This window comes from Schistocerca serialis, chromosome 4 (assembly GCF_023864345.2).
Source record: "Schistocerca serialis cubense isolate TAMUIC-IGC-003099 chromosome 4, iqSchSeri2.2, whole genome shotgun sequence".
Taxonomy (NCBI): Eukaryota; Metazoa; Arthropoda; class Insecta; order Orthoptera; family Acrididae; genus Schistocerca; species Schistocerca serialis.
In genome coordinates, this window is record NC_064641.1 from 817,645,358 (window position 1) to 817,664,681 (window position 19,324).

Genomic DNA, 19,324 nt, shown 5'->3' on the forward strand with positions numbered 1-19,324 from the left:
CTATATGATTCCCTGTTGGGACTAGGTTTCTATTTAGTTCACCTGCTATATTCAGAAAGTGATTATTAAATACTGTACATATATGCGACTTATCAGTAACATGGACATTCCCAGTACGCACTGATTCTATATCCTCGACCTGTCTCTGCAGACCAGCCACTTCCTTTATGACTGACCATATGGTTTTTAGCTATTCTACCTGCATACCACATACTTTTTGCCTTCCTAATAACTTTTTTAAGCACCTTACAATACTGTTTGTAATAGGCTGCTGCATTTAGATTTTGCCTGTTTCTAACGTTTTGATATAATTGCCACTTTGTTCTACAAGATATTCTTATCCCTCTAGTCAGCCACCCAGGCTGCCTGTTAGTGCTAGTACTTTCAGAAACAACTTCCTGACACTTAAATCTATACTCGATGTTAACAAATTCCTCTTCTTCAGAAACGCTTTCCTTGCCATTGCCAGTCTACATTTTATATCCTCTCTACTTTGACTATCATCAGTTATTTTGCTCCCCAAATAGCAAAACTCCTTTACTACTTTAAGCATCTCATTTCCTAATCTAATTCCCTCAACATCACCCGACTTAATTCAACTACATTCCATTATCCTTGTTTTGCTTTTGTTGATGTTCATCTTATACCCTTCTTTCAAGACACTGTCCATTCTGTTCAACTGCTCTTCCAAGTACTTTGCTGTCTCTGACAGAATTACAATGTCATCGGCGAACCTCAAAGTTTTTATTTCTTCTCCATGGATTTTAATACCTACTCTGAACTTTTCTTTTGATTCCTTTACTGCTTGCTCAATATACAGATTGAATAACATCGGGGAGAGGCTACAACCCTGTCTCACTCCCTTCCCAACCACTGCTTCCCTTTCATGTCCCTCGACACTTTATAAGTGCCATCTGCTTTCTGTACAAATTGTAAATAGCCTTTTGCTCCCTGTATTTTACCCCTGACACCTTGAGAATTTGAAAGAGAGTATTCCACTCAACATTGTCAAAAGCTTTCTCTAAGTCTACAAATGCTAGAAACGTAGGTTTGCCTTTCCTGAATCTTTCTTCTAAGATAAGTCGTAGGGTCAGTATTGTCTCACGTGTCCCAACATTTCTACGGAATCCAAACTGATCTTCCCCGAGGTCGGCTTCTACCAGTTTTTCCATTTGTCTGTAAAGAATTTGCGTTAGTATTTTGCAGCTGTGACTTATTAAACTGATAGTTCGGTAATTTTCACATCTGTCAACACCTGCTCTCTTTGGGATTGGAATTATTATATTCTTCTTGAAGTCTGAGGGAATTTCGCCTGTCTCATACATCTTGCTCACCAGATGGTAGAGTTTTGTCAGGACTGGTTCTCCCAAGGCTGTCAGTAGTTTTAATGGAATGTTGTTTACTCCCGGGGTCTTGTTTCGACTTAGGTCTTTCAGTGCTCTGTCAATCTCTTCACGCAGTATCGTATCTCCCATTTCATCTTCATCTACTTCCTCTTCCATTTCCATAATATTGTCCTCAAGAACATCGCCCCTGTATAGACCCTCTTTATACTCCTTCCACCTTTCTGCTTTCCCTTCTTTGCTTAGAACTGGGTTTCCATCTGAGCTCTTGATATTTAGGCAAGTGGTTCTCTTTTCTCCAAAGGTCTCTTTAATTTTCCTGTAGGCAGTATCTATCTTACCCCTCATGAGATAAGCCTCTACATCCTTACATTTGTCCTCTAGCCATCCCTGCTTAGCCATTTTGCACTTCCTGTCGATATCATTTTGAGACATTTGTATTCCGTTTTGCCTGCTTCACTTACAGCATTTTCAATTTTTATATGTGTGTAATGAACACGCGAGGCAGTACTGACCCTACGACTTATCTTAGAAGCTAGATTAAGGAATGGCAAACCTACGTTTCTAGCATTTGTAGACTTAGAGAAAGCTTTTTACAATGTTGACTGGAATACTCTCTTTCAAATTGTGAAGGTGGCAGGGGTAAAATACAGGGAGCGAAAGGCTATTTACAATTTGTACAGAAACCAGATGGCACTTATAAGAGTCGAGGGACATGAAAGGGAAGCAGTGGTTGGGAAGGAAGTGAGACAGGGTTGTAGTCTCTCCCCGATGTTATTCAATCTGTATATTGAGCAAGCAGTGAAGGAAACAAAAGAAAAATTCGGAGTAGGTATTAAAATCCATGAAGAAGAAATAAAAACTTTGAGGTTCGCCGATGACATTGTAATTCTGTCAGAGACAGCAATGGACTTGGAAGAGCAGTTGAACGGAATGGATAGTGTCTTGAATGGAGGATACAAGATGAACATCAACAAAAGCAAAACGAGGATAATGGAATGTAGTCGAATTAAATCCGGTGATGCTGCGGGAATTAGATTAGGAAATGAGACACTTAAAATAGTAAAGGAGTTTTGCTATTTGGGGAGCAAAATAACTGATAATGGTCGAAGTAGAGAGGATATAAAATATAGACTGGCAATGGCGAGGAAAGCATTTCTGTAGAAGAGAAATTTGTTAACATCGAGTATTGATTTAAGTGTCAGGAAGTCGTTCCTGAAAGTATTTGTATGGAGCGTAGCCATGTATGGAAGTGAAACATGGACGATAACTAGTTTGGACAAGAAGAGCATAGAAGCTTTTGAAATGTGGTGCTACAGAAGAATGCTGAAGATTAGATGGGTAGATCACATAACTAATGAGGAAGTATTGAATAGGATTGGGGAGAAGAGAAGTTTGTGGCACAACTTGACTAGAAGAAGGGGTCAGTTGGTAGGACATGTTCTGAGGCATCAAGGAATCACCAATTTAGTATTGGAGGGCAGCATGGATGGTAAAAATTGTAGAGGGAGACCAAGAGATGAGTACACTAAACAGATTCAGAAGGATGTAGGTTGCAGTAGATACTGGGAGATGAAGAAGCTTGCACAGGATAGAGTAGCATGGAGAGCTGCATCAAACCAGTCTCAAGACACAACAACAACAATGTATATAATATAACATATAATGAAAAATACAGTTTGGAATAATGACAATATTATGAAAAGGATAGATTGCTACTCACCGTACACTGGTGATGTTCTGTCTGTCTGTGACTCATCATCTCCACTGTATTTTGAGCAGCACTCTATACTTTCCATAATATTGTTAGTACATTTAATATATAGATAGATAGAAGATACAGGCTAGGCTACAGAAGGACTGCTAAGATAGACGTTTCTGCTGAAACGATGTTGTATTTCATAGATCTGATTACTAAAGAAAAGCTCATTACACTCAGCTTGACACAGCAACCTATGGTGCCTTTCCTGGTGTGACCACATGTATTACTCTATCTGTTTTCAGAATCTTAATATTACAATCTTTGATCAACATTGTACTATAAATATGTTGTAAATACTTTCATTTGTCAGGCGTAAATGAAGGCATGATATTGCAGGTATTGTTAAAGAGTGGTACTTACCAAAGTTGAGAGCTCTCTACAACTCTATCATTGAGAGTAGCCATAGAAGACACTGAATACATTGTATTTCGATCCTCAGGATTAATAAATAACATGTTACTGCATTGGTAGGCCAATGACACTGGCTTCGACCAATTACAGCCAAACTGTCACCTTGCAACTTCACCTTATGCTTAGTCCATGCAGCAGAAAAAGTGTCACACCAGAAACTGAATTTAAAAGAAAAGTTAGTTAGAGGACTCTGAGTTGTGGTTAATAGTGAAAGAGGATAACTACATGACACTGTCACATACAGTACATGGTCACAGTTAATGCTTTTACAAGAGAATCAGATGCCAATGCCTACAGTGTGTATTTGTCAAGTCACATTAAAGTGACCACCTGTGTAAAGCCTGGATAACATCCTTTTGCTGTGGGGACCACTGCGAGATTGCAATAAGAGTGTCAGTGAGGTTCTGGAACGTACTGATAGGGATGTGAAGCCATGCCGACTCCAGTGCCTTGGCCAACTGCGCTAGGTTTCTCGATTGAGGACCCATGACACAAGCAGCCCAGTTGAAGTGGTCTCACAGATTCCTGATTGGGTTTAAATCCAGGGAGTTTGGTGGCCAGGGAAGTGTGGTAAACTCTTCCTATTACTCTTCGAACCACAGACGTAGATTGCGAGTTGTGTGACGTGTTGCATTGTCCTGCTGGTAGATGCCACGTGCCGAGGAAAAACAAACTGTATGTAGGGGTAGGCTTGGTCCTAAGGAAATATGCAGACTTGTGTTGATCCCCTGTTCCCTCCCAGAATGATGAGTTCACTCAGGGAATGCCACAAAAATTTTCCCCAGACCATAATGCTCCTCCTTCTGGCCTGGACCCTTCCATTGATTATTGCAGGGTGTTTGCTTTTAGACATTTCATGCCTATGAACCATAAAATAGGATTCACTTTGAAAGGGCATCAATCACCACTCAGAAGGTGTCCAGTTGTCATATTGCCATGCCAGTATCACCTTTTGTTGGCAATGAACAGCAGTCAGTAAGGGAGCATGAACCAGGTACCTACTACGGAGGCTCATTTGCAGTAACGTCGCTGGACAGCCATAGAAGAGACACTGTCAGTAGCCCCTTGGCTCATCTGGCTGTTCAGCCGATTGACAGATATATGTCTATCCAACTATATTCATTTCCACAGCCATCAGTCCTACCTGTCATCTATAGTTCTTGGTCCACCACAATTGCCATAGTATGCTTCAACCAAGGCAGTATGCGAACAGTTTACAAACTTAGCCATTCTGTGTTGTAAAAGTCAATGATCATGCCCTTTTTGACACCCGGTAAATCCTCTTTTTCCAAATTATGATAGCAGCTGCACTGTCCTCCATGTCCCCTGGACAACTTTGATACCCACCTGCCATCTATGAGTGGTTGCAAACAAAGGCAGTGGTTATATTAATGTGACTGGAACGTTTAGTATCTTGTCATTCTCCCAAGCTCATCACAAGGGGGTGGGGGCGGGGGGATCTGCTGACTCAGTTTTTCAGGCAGACTGATGGGAGACCATGAAGATGTGCACAGGGTATAGATGCATCTTTAGAGGCCTGCAGTCAGTTTTTCAAACAGACTGGAGTTAATGCAAGGGGCATAGCAACATGTTCGTGGTCCAGGAATCACCAGGAAGTGTCTTTAAGTGTGTACAGCAGTGAAGGGCAATACTGCATTTTACTTTATAAGTCATCTGCAGCAAATCGTGTAAATTAAAGAACATTGTACAAAAGCTACCAACAGCATTGGGCAGGGTGGGTGTTAAGAGGCTGATCTCTTAATCAGGAAGATGCAGTTTGCTCTTTCTGGCCCACCTGATGTAGTCAGCTTTTTCTTGCTTTTTTTTTAAAAAAAAAAGTCTATTTTGAACTATTTATTTTCATTGTATTATGACGAAATGTCCTATATGATTGTGAGATGGTCCCAGGAAATTTAAATAAATAAATGTTGACATCACTGGTCAAAGCAGAATGACAGTATCACAATCTTCAGTGCACTCATCATCTTCAGGAGGCCTATATATGTGTACTGTATAACACTGTGCAGTCAGTCATCATCCTCAGTGGATCGCTATCTCCACTAAACCTTTGTAGATCTAACAAATGGCGCTATCTAAGCCGCTACTCAAAAGAACTAAATGACATATTGCAAACCAAACACACGAGTGACAACTACAATTAAGCATAGAAACAAAAACAATTTGCAAAAGTCATGTGAGTAACAAATGGCACAATTCAAAGAGTATACTATTGGCTCACATTGTCCACTATACCTGGGTCCTCTGTGTTTGGAAGAAGTATGACTACGAATAGTATCATCTTCTCTAACATCTGTTTTATAATGCAAATGCTTGTAGAAGTTGCAAGATGTTTAGGATTTGTTGAAGCTTCTTCCACACCTTTCAATCTGTAATATTCTTGGTTAACAAATTGTATAAGTCCTCTCTTATGCTGCCTTATTCATTTCTATATCTGCTTGTATTTTCTGTAAGTTGGTGTTATTTTGTTGGGTGCTTTGTTTCTTATATTTGTCAAAGTTTCCTTAAATTCATTGATGACACCTAAGTATTCACTACGTCACCATAAAAGAGTGTAGTTCTCTTGAATGGAGAATAGCTTCTGTTTGGGGTATTGCCTCAACAGCACCTTTTTCTAATGCAGCTAGTGGATATTGTACTTTGTCTGGTAAATATATAGGCCTGTGTTTCTTATTTTGGATGTAATAATGTAAAATTTGTGGTGAGTGCTGATTCTACATTGTTATGGTTGATGAATATTGGTTGCAACAAGAGTTACAGTGATTCTGCAGTTCTTAGTACTAAGAAATATGCATCTTGGTCTCCATAAATATCTTTGAGGGAATGACATTCACATCTGGTTTACGATTTCTGTATTGCTGCTAACCACATACAGGAAGTATTGAGTGGCAAACAGACACATTTAAAATTACAGTGTTGGATATTATTCAGTTATAAAAAGATTCAGATAAAGAAACACACACAACTCACACACACATGGCCGTTGTTGTTTCTGCACACTGTGGCCCCACTGCAGATTACTCGTACCACATTCTCTGACACTCTGGTGCCTCCCTTCTTCATCTTTGTCTTCCCTCATTCTTGTTACATATGGGCCCCTCCCCTAATTGACCTGCTCTCCTTGTCAGTTTTTACCAACATATCCTTCTCACCTCTCTGAGCAAGGAACTATTACTTCTGAAAGCTAGAGCGTGTACCACTTTTATTTTTAAACATATCTATAGGCATCACTACACATTCACCTCCTGAATGTAAGTACTGGGCAGCAATTCTGTCTCATAATTTGTTTCCTTAATTGAACTGCCCTTTGACAAAGTATTATTGTGATGCTGCCATACTCACATTGAAGCTTACAGGCCCAAAAGTTTTTTTATAAGTTCATTCTGTTCACAGCTGTCCAAAATTTTTTAATTCACCGGCTAGATGTTGACACTTGTCTTTGCTATAACTTTTGTCTAAAATATTTGTGAACTTATTTTGCTTCAGTTATAAAAATATTCAGATGAAGAAACACACACACACACACACACACACACACACACACACACACACACACTCCCATGCCTGAAACTATGTTCAGTCATCACAGATTTCAGAAAAAAAATTCAGAGAAATACAGGTGGTATTTGAAGCTGATGAGACATCATACTGGTTGGGCTATCTATACAGTACTTGTGTACTTGCAGTTTGAACTGACCACAGAAACTGTCTTACTCATATTGTCCACACTACTTTATTCAATTTCATAAGCCAAATTTATTTGATCCTTTCAAGAACCTTGCATTACCTCTTCGGCATCAAGCTCTATTTTACCAGGCAAGTAACAGTGACAGTTTCTTTTTAAAAAATGCCGTTGCTTTTCATGTCAGAAGTTTTTGAGATCCACATATTAAGCAAATTTGAACTTTTGTTTTATGTGTAAGATGGCGAATTCATTATTAAATTAAAAAGAAACATTGCAAATAACTTTTATACTGCCACCAGTCTCAGTGTCACATTTCAAAATAGTGAACATTGAAGCTACTGAGTGAGTCTTTTCACCCCCTTTCCCTTCTGCAAAGAAGAAAAGTCACTATGAAAGTTTTTCTTGCCAATAAAGCAGTTTTTGTGGTTTTATTGCATTCTCATTTTTTCCCTACATAATGTTCTAGCAGTGGTTTTGTCTATGTCATGCAGAAGTGTTCACAATTCTTCAGATTATGTTACATTTTCCAACAAGCTTTCAAAATGCTCTTCCTCACCTATTTTTGCCATGGATTCAACAAACGTCACACCCATTGCTTCTCTGAATGCAGAACTTCATTCATGTAAGATGTGTATCATCTCAACAATGTTTTAAATTTTAATGTGTCGGTTTTCTTCAGAACAAACCCCAATAGGATACCTACATTCCAGTCCAGAGTGTTGACACAACCACATTTAAATCTATATCTAGTGGGTGTATCTTGTATGGGTTGTCAGGCACATTTTCTCTGGTGTTTTGGCAGATAATTGCAATTTTGTGTTTGCAACATCTAGCTGGAGTCAGACCAGACAAATTCTGCTCATCGTGTCTCACATACAATGCACAGCATTGATGGAAAGTGTTGGTTTGTTTTGCATTACAAACAAAATTATTTAAAAATAGTAATTTTGCTCATCCATTCGATAGAGTGCTCCCAAATTAGTCTAGTGCATAATTTGTTTTATTGATATGTATTAACAGGAACACTAAAACATAAAGAATAATAAGTACTCCAGCAGTGGCATAGGAGCTCTTCTGCAAGGCTGTAGCAATCTGCGGGGTCCAGGGTGTGGCTGTCGCTGCTGGCTTACTGCTTGTTCTTCTTGTTTTACTGTCCCTGTTATCACACATTGATAAAACAAATATCACACTAGACTAGTTTGGACCACTCTGTAGGATGCGCATGTAACATTTCACTTTGAAAATAATTTTTTTTGTAATGAGAAAAAAATAAACTTTCCATCGACACTGGACATCAGATGAAAGACATGATGAACTGTATTTGTTTGGGCTTTTTCCATCTAGATATTTCAAAAACAAAATTGCATATATCTGCCAAAATACCACAGAAAATTTGCCTGATGACTCTTGAAAGAGACACCCTGTATACATAAAGTGTGTATGTATGTCTCTGATCTCCTCCTAAACCATTGTCAATTTCAGTCAAATTAGGCACATAAATAGCAAATTTCATGAGTATTGGCACTTCGGGACTTATAACCTCCTAGCTCCAATAGGAGTGAAGATATGGGCAGATTTGTGCATTTTTCAGCCCCTGCCATGTAGGCTGCTCTGCATGATGGGCATGTTATGTTGTACTGCAGGTGTGTCATATCAGACTGTTTTGCAGGGCAGTCTACACATCAGGGGCTAAAAACCTTTTTTCCAACCGCCTGATGTGTAGGCTGCCTGGCGGAACAGGCATGTTGTGGCATTAGTATCAGCCTACTTGATCGATCTTTCTGGCAGGGGTATATGTGTGGATGAGACTGTCTGTGGAAGTTTGAAATTGGTAAAGGACGGGATGGATAAAGAGAGGGGGCAGGAGGGGATTGTTAGAGATAGATGGGCAGGAATTGGTGGACAGAGACAGGTGGGGAGGGATGGAAGGAGAGAGGTGGCAGTGGTACAGGGAAAGAGGAGGAGGGGGAGAAGATTGGTATGAAGAGGAGGGAAGAGGAGAGTTATGGGGAGAGGGAGATGAATAGGGAAGATGGTGAGGATGAGGTGTAGGGAGAGCAGGCAGGAGCAAATGTACAGGGATATTGTGGCAGGAGTAGACAGACAGGAAGATTGGGGGCAAGAGTAGATGAGATGGACAGAGAAAGAAACGGGTGGAGCAGGTTGACAGGGAGAGGGGGAGGATGAAATGGACAGCGAGATGAGGGGAAGTAGGAGATGGACAGAGAGGGATGGGGAGCAGGATTCAATGGACAGAGAGAGAAGGAAGGAGGAGATGGGCAGAGAAAGGGAGTCGGACAGACAGAGGGTGAGGAGGAGATGGGTCAGAGAGGGGGACAAGGAGTAGATGGAAAGAGGGGGAGAAGGAATTTGACAGAGGAGTAAGAAATAAGCAAAGTGGGATGGGAGAGGGGGAAGGTGTGTGCAGTATATGTGTTGAACATATATATGCACCTTATCATCTTGCTTTACTGGGCAGCCCACACGTCAGGGGGAAGGCACTGTTTACTAGTTCCTGAAGTGTGGGGGGCCTTGCACGACAGGCATCTTGTGTCGTGGTGGTATTGTACATATTATAGTGAAGAAACAGTTTTCAGATCCCTGATATGTAGGTTGCCCTGTATGACAGTCATTTTGTCCAAGTAGTATTGGCCTGGTTTATTGATTATTTTGCAATGTGTCGATGAGCATAGGTGGGAGAAGGTTGAAGTGGGTAGCGGAGGGGATGGACAGAGGGAGGGGGCTAGATGGGGAGAGAATGGACAGCAGGTGATGGACAGAGAAAGGGGAGGAGGATATGCTTGAAGAGGGTGGATGAGAAGATGGACAGAGACAGGGAGAGAAGGAAGAAGAGAGGGAGCTGCAGGAGGACATTATTCCATGTCAATCAACACAGAGTCTAAAACTCACCATCTCAGATTTTCTTGAAATTTGGCACAGATGTACTGTAGATATAGACTTAGAAATATATGAAATTTTACTGAGATATGTCAACTCGTTTCTGAATTACAGAGCTGCAAATTTATAAAAGGGCCCAAAACAGGGAACGGCAGTTTTTAATGTTGCTGTAGAAGCCTTCCTAATTGAGCAACAGACCTGGGTTCAATACCATTTTAAAGCATTTTTCATGCCCTTTTCCATAGTATACAATAATATATAGGTTAATATAAAAATCGTTTTGAAAACAAAATTTAATTAATTTTTTTTTTTTTTTTCAAGAAGTTCATATTTTAAAATTTCCAAATTTATTCCATGAGTAGCTAGTATTGTTGTAAGTCACAGGCCAAAACATAAATTTGGGATGATAATTTCTTAATGAATAAAAAAAAGAAAACTGAAGCTCTATGTCCAATAATTTGGCTGTGGACTTATGTTGACTGTTAAAATAATACTCACTGTCATAGAGTGAGTGCAACCCTTCCTGAGTGGTTGTGTGTAATAAGTTAGTTACTTGTGAACTGGTATTAAAATCACTTAGTGTTTTGGCCAAATATTTAGTGCTTCAGTAAAACAAAGTGTTATTGGAAGCTATAAACTGACTTAAAATCTATCATGAAAATGTAAAAATTATCAACTAATTTTTAACCAGTTAGTTTCTGCTTTAACAATAAGTGTGTCATTGTTTTTTTTTCTCCCCATTGAGATGGAAACTGACACATTGTCCCTCAAGATGGAAACATACATTGAGAATACAGTGTTGCAATCTGTTACAGAAAACAAATCACTTTGTTAGAGACAGCAGAAAGCTCAGAAATGTCACATCATGAATGCCTGAATTGTATCCAGTCAGTGGTTCAAAAATCTGTGATAAATGTCAGAAGGAAATTACTATTTTAAAAAACTGCACAATCCTGAGTGACAAAAGTGTTGAACATGATCATTCTCAAACAGAAACATTATTGCACAGTGATATAGAATTTATAACTGCTTCAGACATTGTCCAGTCACTTGATATATATCTTGAACTGTTGGGTAAGTCTCCTATTGTTAAGAGAAAAATTAAATACAAGAAGTATTGCACATTAAAGGTAAGAAAAATTTCCTCAACTATGAACATTAAACTATTTTCTGCTTCTACTGAAAGTTTGTCATCAGAAAGCAATAGTGATGTTGAGGAAACTGAAGCTGTGAAAAGTAAATTCTACAAGTAGGATGAAAAGGTTAATGCATCAAATGTGTTTACCAGATAATTGGAGCATAAGAATGATCATGCATGAATATAATGGGCTGAACTATATGGCTAGCCAGTTAAAAAGAATCTTAAACAAAAAGGCATTTGAGAAGGTCCAGATTTAAAATCAGGGGAAAGCTCGCCAATGGTGACCGTGAGAATTATACATTCATTTTTTGAAGATGATGTAGTAGGAGGGCAACACCAGATGTTAAAGACTGTGACAGTTTCTGAATGAGACAGAAGTAAATCAAAGATCTGAAAAGACGTATTATGTAACCATAAAGAAGCATACAAAAATTTTAAAGACAAGTTTTCTGGCATAAAAATATGTTTCTTTAAATTTGCTGAATTGAGACCTAAACATTGTATGTTGGCTGTTCAAAGTCACACACACATAACCAAAACATGAGACTAATGATATAAAATACCAAATTGAAAACTGCAACAAAAGGTAAAATTCAAAATTACAAGCAGTGCCTTGCATAAGTGCTTTGTAACCCATCATCTATTGATTGCAACATTGGGAAACGTTGCTTACTGTCCAGGTGGAACTGAGATGTATAAAATTTTGGAAGAATCCTTTGCTGAAAATTCAATTGAAAAAGTGTAATTACACGTGTGGGTTTCAGTTGACCCTTGTAATCTAGAGACTTTGGAGAAAGATTCAAAATAATTTATTGGTTTATTCTGCAGAAAGTTGTCCTCTGGGGTTCAGTATGACTTCATTGCAAACCAGCAAGGATATTTTCTTAAGTGCACAAAATAAAATCTGAAAGAATCAGGATTGTTCTCGTGTGTGATTTTTTCTGAAAATAACAGCATAATTCTACAACATGAAGCTCAGAGTTACCACTGGACCAACCAACAGATCACAATCCAACTCATTATACATTTCAAAAAGGAAAACAAAGTGGAACCTCTTAATTATGTAATTGTTTCTGATTCACTAGTGCAAAACACAATTGCTGTATATACTAAAAAATATATATAAAAAATAAAAAACACTCTTAACTTTTCTGGCAGCCAAATTTCAAAACCTTCCAAAAATGTTATTCTATTTTTCAGATTGCTCTGCTGCCCAATACAGAAACAAAAAGAGCTTCTTAAACATCTGTTTCCATGAGGAAGATTTTAAAGTGGAAGCAGAGTGACACTTTTTTCCACAGCACATATCAAAGGGGCTTGTGACAGTTTTTGAGGATATGTAAAGAGACTGGCAGCTCGCACCAGCTGGCAAAGACCCTTTGGAAACCAAATACCATCAACACTGCAACTTTTTGAATGGGCAGTAGAAAACATTACCAATGTAGGCTTGGCATATTGAGCTCAAAAAGACTATGTTGAATCAGAATGTTTGTTGAAAAATCACTTTCAGCAAGCATTGACTATCAAAGGAAAACATCAGCACCGTACATTCATTCTGTAAACTAGATCAAAAAAGGTGGTGAAAAACCTTCTTTTTTTTCCAGAAGTCTGTGAAAAGGAAGTGTCAAAATCTCCTGATAAACTAAAATAAGCAGATATTTCAGGTTACATCACTGTTGTCTATCAAGCAAACTGGTGGGTGAAGTATGTCTTACAGATAAATGAACTTGATGAGGTAAAAATAAATTTTCTTCGTCCAGCTGGCCCATTTACATCTTTCTTATATCCAAGAAATGCTAATGTTCTGTGGGTGTCAGTAATGGGATGTTCAGGTGAAAGTGAATCCCATTGCTCCTATTGAAAGAACTACTAACTTACTTGAAAGTGGTGTTTACCAAAAGAATGAAGTCTTTTCAAACTTAAAATGATAAACAGATCCTGTTACTTAATAGTTAGTTTTACTGTGGTCTATTTACTTGAATCTTTTATCACAACAGTGTACATATTTGTTTTCATGAAAGTATCAATATTTGTAATGTGGTAATAAATAACACGAGTACACATTCAAAGTATTGGAAATAGAGCTTCAGTCTTCATTTTTTTTTTTAATTAACAGAGAAATCATCAACCCAAATTTATAATTTGGCCTGTGACTTACAATGCTAGTAACTCATGGAGTAAATTTGGATTTTTTAAAGCATGGACTGTTTGGAAAAAAAAATCAAAATTTTTAATTTTGTTTTGAGAAGAATTTTTACATAAACCTGTGTCTACAGAAAAGGGCGTGGAAAATGTTGTAAAATAGTATTCATCCCAGGTCTGTAGCTCAATTAGGAAAGCTTCTACAGCAGTTTCAAAAACTGCTGTTCCCTGTTTTTGTGCCCGTTTATGATAACTTTACAGCTCTGTAATTCAGAAACAAGTTATCATATCTGAGTAAAACTTTATATTTTTCTAAGTCTATACCAACAGTACACCTGTCTCAAATTTCAAGAAAATCTTAGATGGTGAGGTAGAAAATGATCTATTTCTGTGTTGATCTGACATGGAGTGACCTGAGGCAGGTGTAAGTATTGTGAGGTAGTGGACTGGTGGCAAACGAAGAGGGGGAGGAGGAAATTAATAATGGAGGGGGTGAACAGAGGAGGGGAGATGGGGTCTGAAAAAGGGAATGGAGGAGATGGACAAAGAAGAGAGGGGAGATGATTTGATTAAGAGTGATTTGGGGGGGGGGGGGGGGGGGGAGAGATAGGCAGGTAGAGTTGGGAGAATGAGACATACAGAGAGATGGAGTAGGAAGAGGTGGACACGGAGAGAGGGAGGGAGGAGGATGTGTGTCCAATATAAATGTCAAACACACACATGGACATAGCCATAGGGGAAAAAGTAGTTTATTTATATGATAAAAAATGCTCGCAAGTGTTGTCATACAGCCCTTTGAACTTCCTGCAACACATCTTGGCCGTAGTCCACTTTTTAAATAAAAACGTTTTACCATTGCATGATGCTTCTGCCTCTATCCATTTTTACAAAACATACCAAATATCATTGAAGACACTACTATCTGCACCTATTAAAACTGTTTGTATCCTCACATCTTCCAATAGCCATACCTCTCAACAACATTTCTTGCCATTTCATGGAAATTAACAACTACCACCAATCAACACTTAGAAATGATAGCTTTTATGGTCCGTCTTCATAAGAGACTCTTATTCAAACTTTTCATAGTTGCTTCAGTGGCACTAAAATGAATTATCTAGGGAACTAAACAGTGATGCTTATAAGCTCGTTAGATTTACCGCTTTCTCATTTCAGCGAATTCTACCTCAGCATCACCAGTTCCTGAAGAGTCTGGAACAAGAGCTGAGGCTGTTGTGGCTGACATCAGTGGTGCATCAGCTGACGCATCGAATGATGCACAGGTAAAGTTTCTAGCCCATCTGCTTTCTTTAAAAACACGTCCCAATAAAAATTCATAAAATTCTGAAATGTCATACTCATAGTTAAAATATTCAAAAATCTTTTATTCTCCAAAAAACCACGTGATCGAAAGTGTCACGATACTACCCAAGAAGTACGATCTTACTCACTGACATCAAAACTAGTTGCTATCTGCAATCACAACAAAACAGTGAAAGCTTATGAACTTGCTGTGTAATTAGGTGATTGAGGCCTCCAGGGTGTCAGTTTGCAGCAACAGTTTCCAGATATCACAAAAGTTTCAAAATTAACTATTTCTCTTTTCACAATGCAGTGGAAACAACTCAAAAAATTTAAGGCTTAAAATTGATAAAAAAATATTAATTGGTTTTCAGGTACAGCTGATAAAGTCACTCTGACAAACTGGCAATCAGTGCTTGTCACTCTTAACATGCAGCTGTATACTCCATTTGTATTTTAAGACAGATGATGTAAATTTGGTTTCCATAGTTGAGCATCCATCTTCAAACTAACAGTATTATGAAGAGGATAGTTGCTACTCACCATATAATGGACATGCTGAGTCGCAGATAGGCACAACAAAAAGACTGTCACAAAATAAGCTTTCAACCTACAATACCTTTGTCAAAAATAGATAACACACACACACACAGTACCACAGCCTCTAGCAGCTGAAGCCACACAATGTGCCTTCTGCTGACAGAGACTGTGTTTGTGTGTGTGTGTGTGTGTGGGTGTGTTACGTTAATGAAACAGCATACACTTAAGAGCCAAAACATTATCACCACTGCCCAACAGGAGAATGAATTCCACCTGGTGGCGTTGAGGGCATGTGATGTGTGAAGGAAATTATGCAAGTGGAGCAGAGATGAATAAGGAATCATCCTAGCAACAATGTGAGCCATAAAGGGGGAAATCCAGTCAAAAATGACTGTGACAAGAGGCAGCCTGTTATAATCCAGTGGCTACAGGCATCTAAAAAATGGTGAAGGTGATTGGCTGTTCACATGCTACTGCTGTGAGCATTTATGGAAAGTAGTTGGAAGATGATGAAACCATAAGAAAGAAGCAAGGTTCAGATGTCCACACCTGTTCGTAAACTGTGTAACTTGGAGGTCTGACCACTCTGTAAAGCAGGATAGGCAGTGATCACAAGCACATGTGTTTTGGAGTGCTCCTTTCGGCACATGTTGCTGAACTTGATGCTCTGCAGAAGACGACCTGTACTTGTTCCCCTGTTGATCCAATGAAATTGTCAGTTGTAATTGCACTGGACATGATATCATTGAGTTTGGACTGAGTGTCAATGGAAACGTGTCATCTGGTCAGCTGAATCACATTTCATGTTACACCATCTTGATGTCATGTCCAGAATAACAGTCATCCAGGCATGAAAAGTGCACTGTGCTGTGGACAGAAAGTGGTGGGGGGCCAGTATTATGCCATGGGGGACACTCACCTTAGCTTCCACTTCCACTTGGGTTTCCCCATTTATGGCTCATATTGTTGCTATACTCCATTTCCTTATTCATCTATGCTCCACTTATATCGTTTCCTTACCACATCGCATATCCTCAAATGGAAGCTTGTGGTAGTAATCATAGGCACCAAGATAACTGTGGACTATATGAACATTATTGCAGACCACCTGCATCATTTCATGTTTGATGCCTTACCCAGTGGCAGTGGCATCATTGATTTGAGCAGCAGTATGGTGAACTCACTTTTATGTCTTGACTACCTAATTCACTTTATCTGAACCCAATGGAACAGATCTTGGACACTATTGAATGCCAGCTCAGCACCCGCAAACCACCGACCCGTAATTTGCATGAATTGGGTGAAATGTGCGTAGACGTCTGGTCCGTATACCTCCTGAAACCTACCAGCGGCGTGTAAAATTCACACCATGCAAAATTGCTGCTATATTATGTTCCAAAGGTGGACCATCACTCTGTTAAGCAGGTGGTCATAATGTATGGACTCATCAGAGTAGAATGGTCTGTGATTCACTCTGAGTGAAAATTTGTGTGAAATGAATGGCCATGTAGAGGTTTTGTACTTTTGTCTTTGTGTGGAGTGAATATATAGTGTAAGTTTTTAAAGTAATAAATTTTATGTAGGTGGTGCTCACCATATTATAAACATTTAATGACTAACATGATCAGCACTGACTTAGCCATGTGATTATAGTGTTCTTGAAATTTTAATTTGCAAAACTAATCTGTTTGTAATGAAGACTTCCACATAATGCTGTAGCAGGCGGCTGCACCAGATGAAGCCACGGTTGTAGCACCAGCTACAAGGGAGGTTGTCAGAGCCAGACACAGACCCCTCTCAGCAGACAGGACGCGTCACATCCGCAGCCAGTGGCTGTCGCAGTCTACCAACCAATCCACATCCAGTAGTAGACTAAGTGTATTGGGATGCAGCAATGGCAGGTTTCACCTTCAGTGGAACATCCAGGAAGCCACGAATCCTAATGACTGGATTGCCTTGTGCTGTGTTGGTGAGTGATTTTTCACTATACCAACATTAATTTTTCTGTTCTTAAAAAGTACTGTATTTGTTTTGTTTGTAAAGTATTTTCTTTCATTTTTGCACAGTTTCTGATTAGTTCACTATTAAGTGCATGTAACTTTGAAGAAAATTTTGTAAATTTGTAGTATTGTACATTACTTCGTTTTTATATTACTTTTTTGTGTTTACACTGTTAGTGAAACTAATTTACAACTAAGTGCCATATATTTATATGGAGCCTAAGTACCATAAAACTGAGAAGTAAGAAATTAGCATTTCGATTGGATAAAAACTATGGATCAAAATACAGCAAAGTTACTTTTCTAGTCAGAACAGGGGCTGTGTGAACTATTATTGTCATATCCATTTACCATATCTTCAGAATATTTCAGCAAAATAATTGGATGTATTTATTGAAATAAGCACATGATTAGCTAAGTTTGAACTGTAAGTTAAATTTTCTGAGATCGCAATCACCCTGTATAAAGCTTTCCTTCTTAGTAATTTTTCACTGAGCGTTCATCATCTTAATTCATCAAGATTAAGTGTGATTACATAAAAATATTGTATCAAATTTATCCGAGACAGAATATTGTTAGCAGTGTACTGCATGAATTCTCATAAGATATTACTTTCAATTTTAATGGAAATTTTGGGCCTATTGGGATGGCCCATGCTGAAAATCATCATCTACTTTAATGAATTTTAATTTGATCGAGATCCTCCATTGTATACAACTTTCTCTTCTATTTATATGTGTATATACAACCATGGCTATTGGTACTCACCCTCCAGTGTGCATCTTTTCCTTAATTTTGTTTCCTTACCTTTGGAGTTTTCACACTTTATAAAGTATTTAAACAATAATTCCATCTTCACCAAAATAAATTAGTTAGGATATCGCTGGATATTTTTTTCTGAATAAAGAATTGTTACATTCAGTAATCTTCAGGTTTGTTTTACTGTACAAATATAACTACACAGATTTTATACAGTTTTTGAGTGATTTTGCAAGTCAGAGTTGTAGCTCAGATTCAAAACATCAGATCAAACTCAACATTAAAGTAACAGTACAACATTATAAAATTATGTCCTTGAAGTGCATCGTTTTCTCAAATGCAGTATTTGAAGGGCTGTGTGCTGTGGTGGACTATGGCGTGAAGTATGATTGAACACTTGCTACTGTCACGTAGTGGCCTCTGCCACCTGCTGATTCCTGCAACCTGGTTTACCCCCGGATTGCTCAATCAGTATTAGAACAACTATATAATATTTGAAACTTCCTGGCAGATTGAAACTGTGTGTCTGATCGAGACTCAAACTCGGGACCTTTGCCTTTCGCACACCCCGTTGCAGAGGGAAAAGCTCATTCTGGATACATCTGCTAGGCTGTGGCTAAGCCATGTCTCTTCTATATCCTTTCTTTTGGGAGTGCTAGTTCTGTAAAGTTCACAGGAGAGCTTCTGTAAAGTTTGGAAGTTAGGAGACAAGATACTGGCAGAAGTAAAGCGGTGAGGACGGGACGTGAGTCGTGCTTGGTACCTCAGATGGTAGAGCACTTGCCCACGAAAGGCAAAGGTCCCGAGTTCGAGTCTCGGTCCGGCACACAGTTTTAATGTGCCAGGAAGTTTCATATCAGCACACACTCCGTTGCAAAGTGAAAATTTCATTCTAGATATATAATTTGTAGTAGGCTTATTATAATAAAGGCAATGGCTTCTTCAATTATTTTAGGTGTAGGGATGTTGTGGTCACACATAAGAAATTCAGTCGGTTTGTGACAGCAAACCCACATTTCCAGAAATTTACTTTTGTTTGAGTTTAGATGATATTTTGTAATTTTCAGGAAGACTAGGACTCCCTTTCATCTCGTATTATCGTGATTTACATTTTATCAAACAGTGGAAAATCCAGGATGGAATAACAAAAATATGGAAAAGATAGATTGCTACTCACCATATTGAGGAGGTGTTGAATGACAGACAGGCACAATGAAAAAAGGCTGCTAGATATTTTTACCTGTTGGACTAGATCATTTATCAAAGTTAGAACACACACACACACACACACACACACACACACACACACACATATTCAGACAT

At 38.7% G+C, this 19,324-nt stretch overlaps 1 protein-coding gene across 2 annotated transcripts in view; it reads left to right on the forward strand.

The window, feature by feature from the left end:
- The window catches only part of LOC126473409 (uncharacterized), a 48,714-nt gene that overhangs the window by 19,114 nt on the left and 10,276 nt on the right, over positions 1-19,324 (forward strand). Inside the window, exons 3-4 of one of the 2 annotated variants that reach the window (XM_050100431.1) lie at positions 14,577-14,683; positions 16,965-17,211. In XM_050100431.1, the coding sequence (XP_049956388.1) occupies positions 14,577-14,683; positions 16,965-17,211 (354 nt within the window). Of the gene's footprint in view, positions 1-14,576; positions 14,684-16,961; positions 17,212-19,324 lie in introns of both variants that reach the window. The other variant, XM_050100430.1, reaches the window with a different exon arrangement.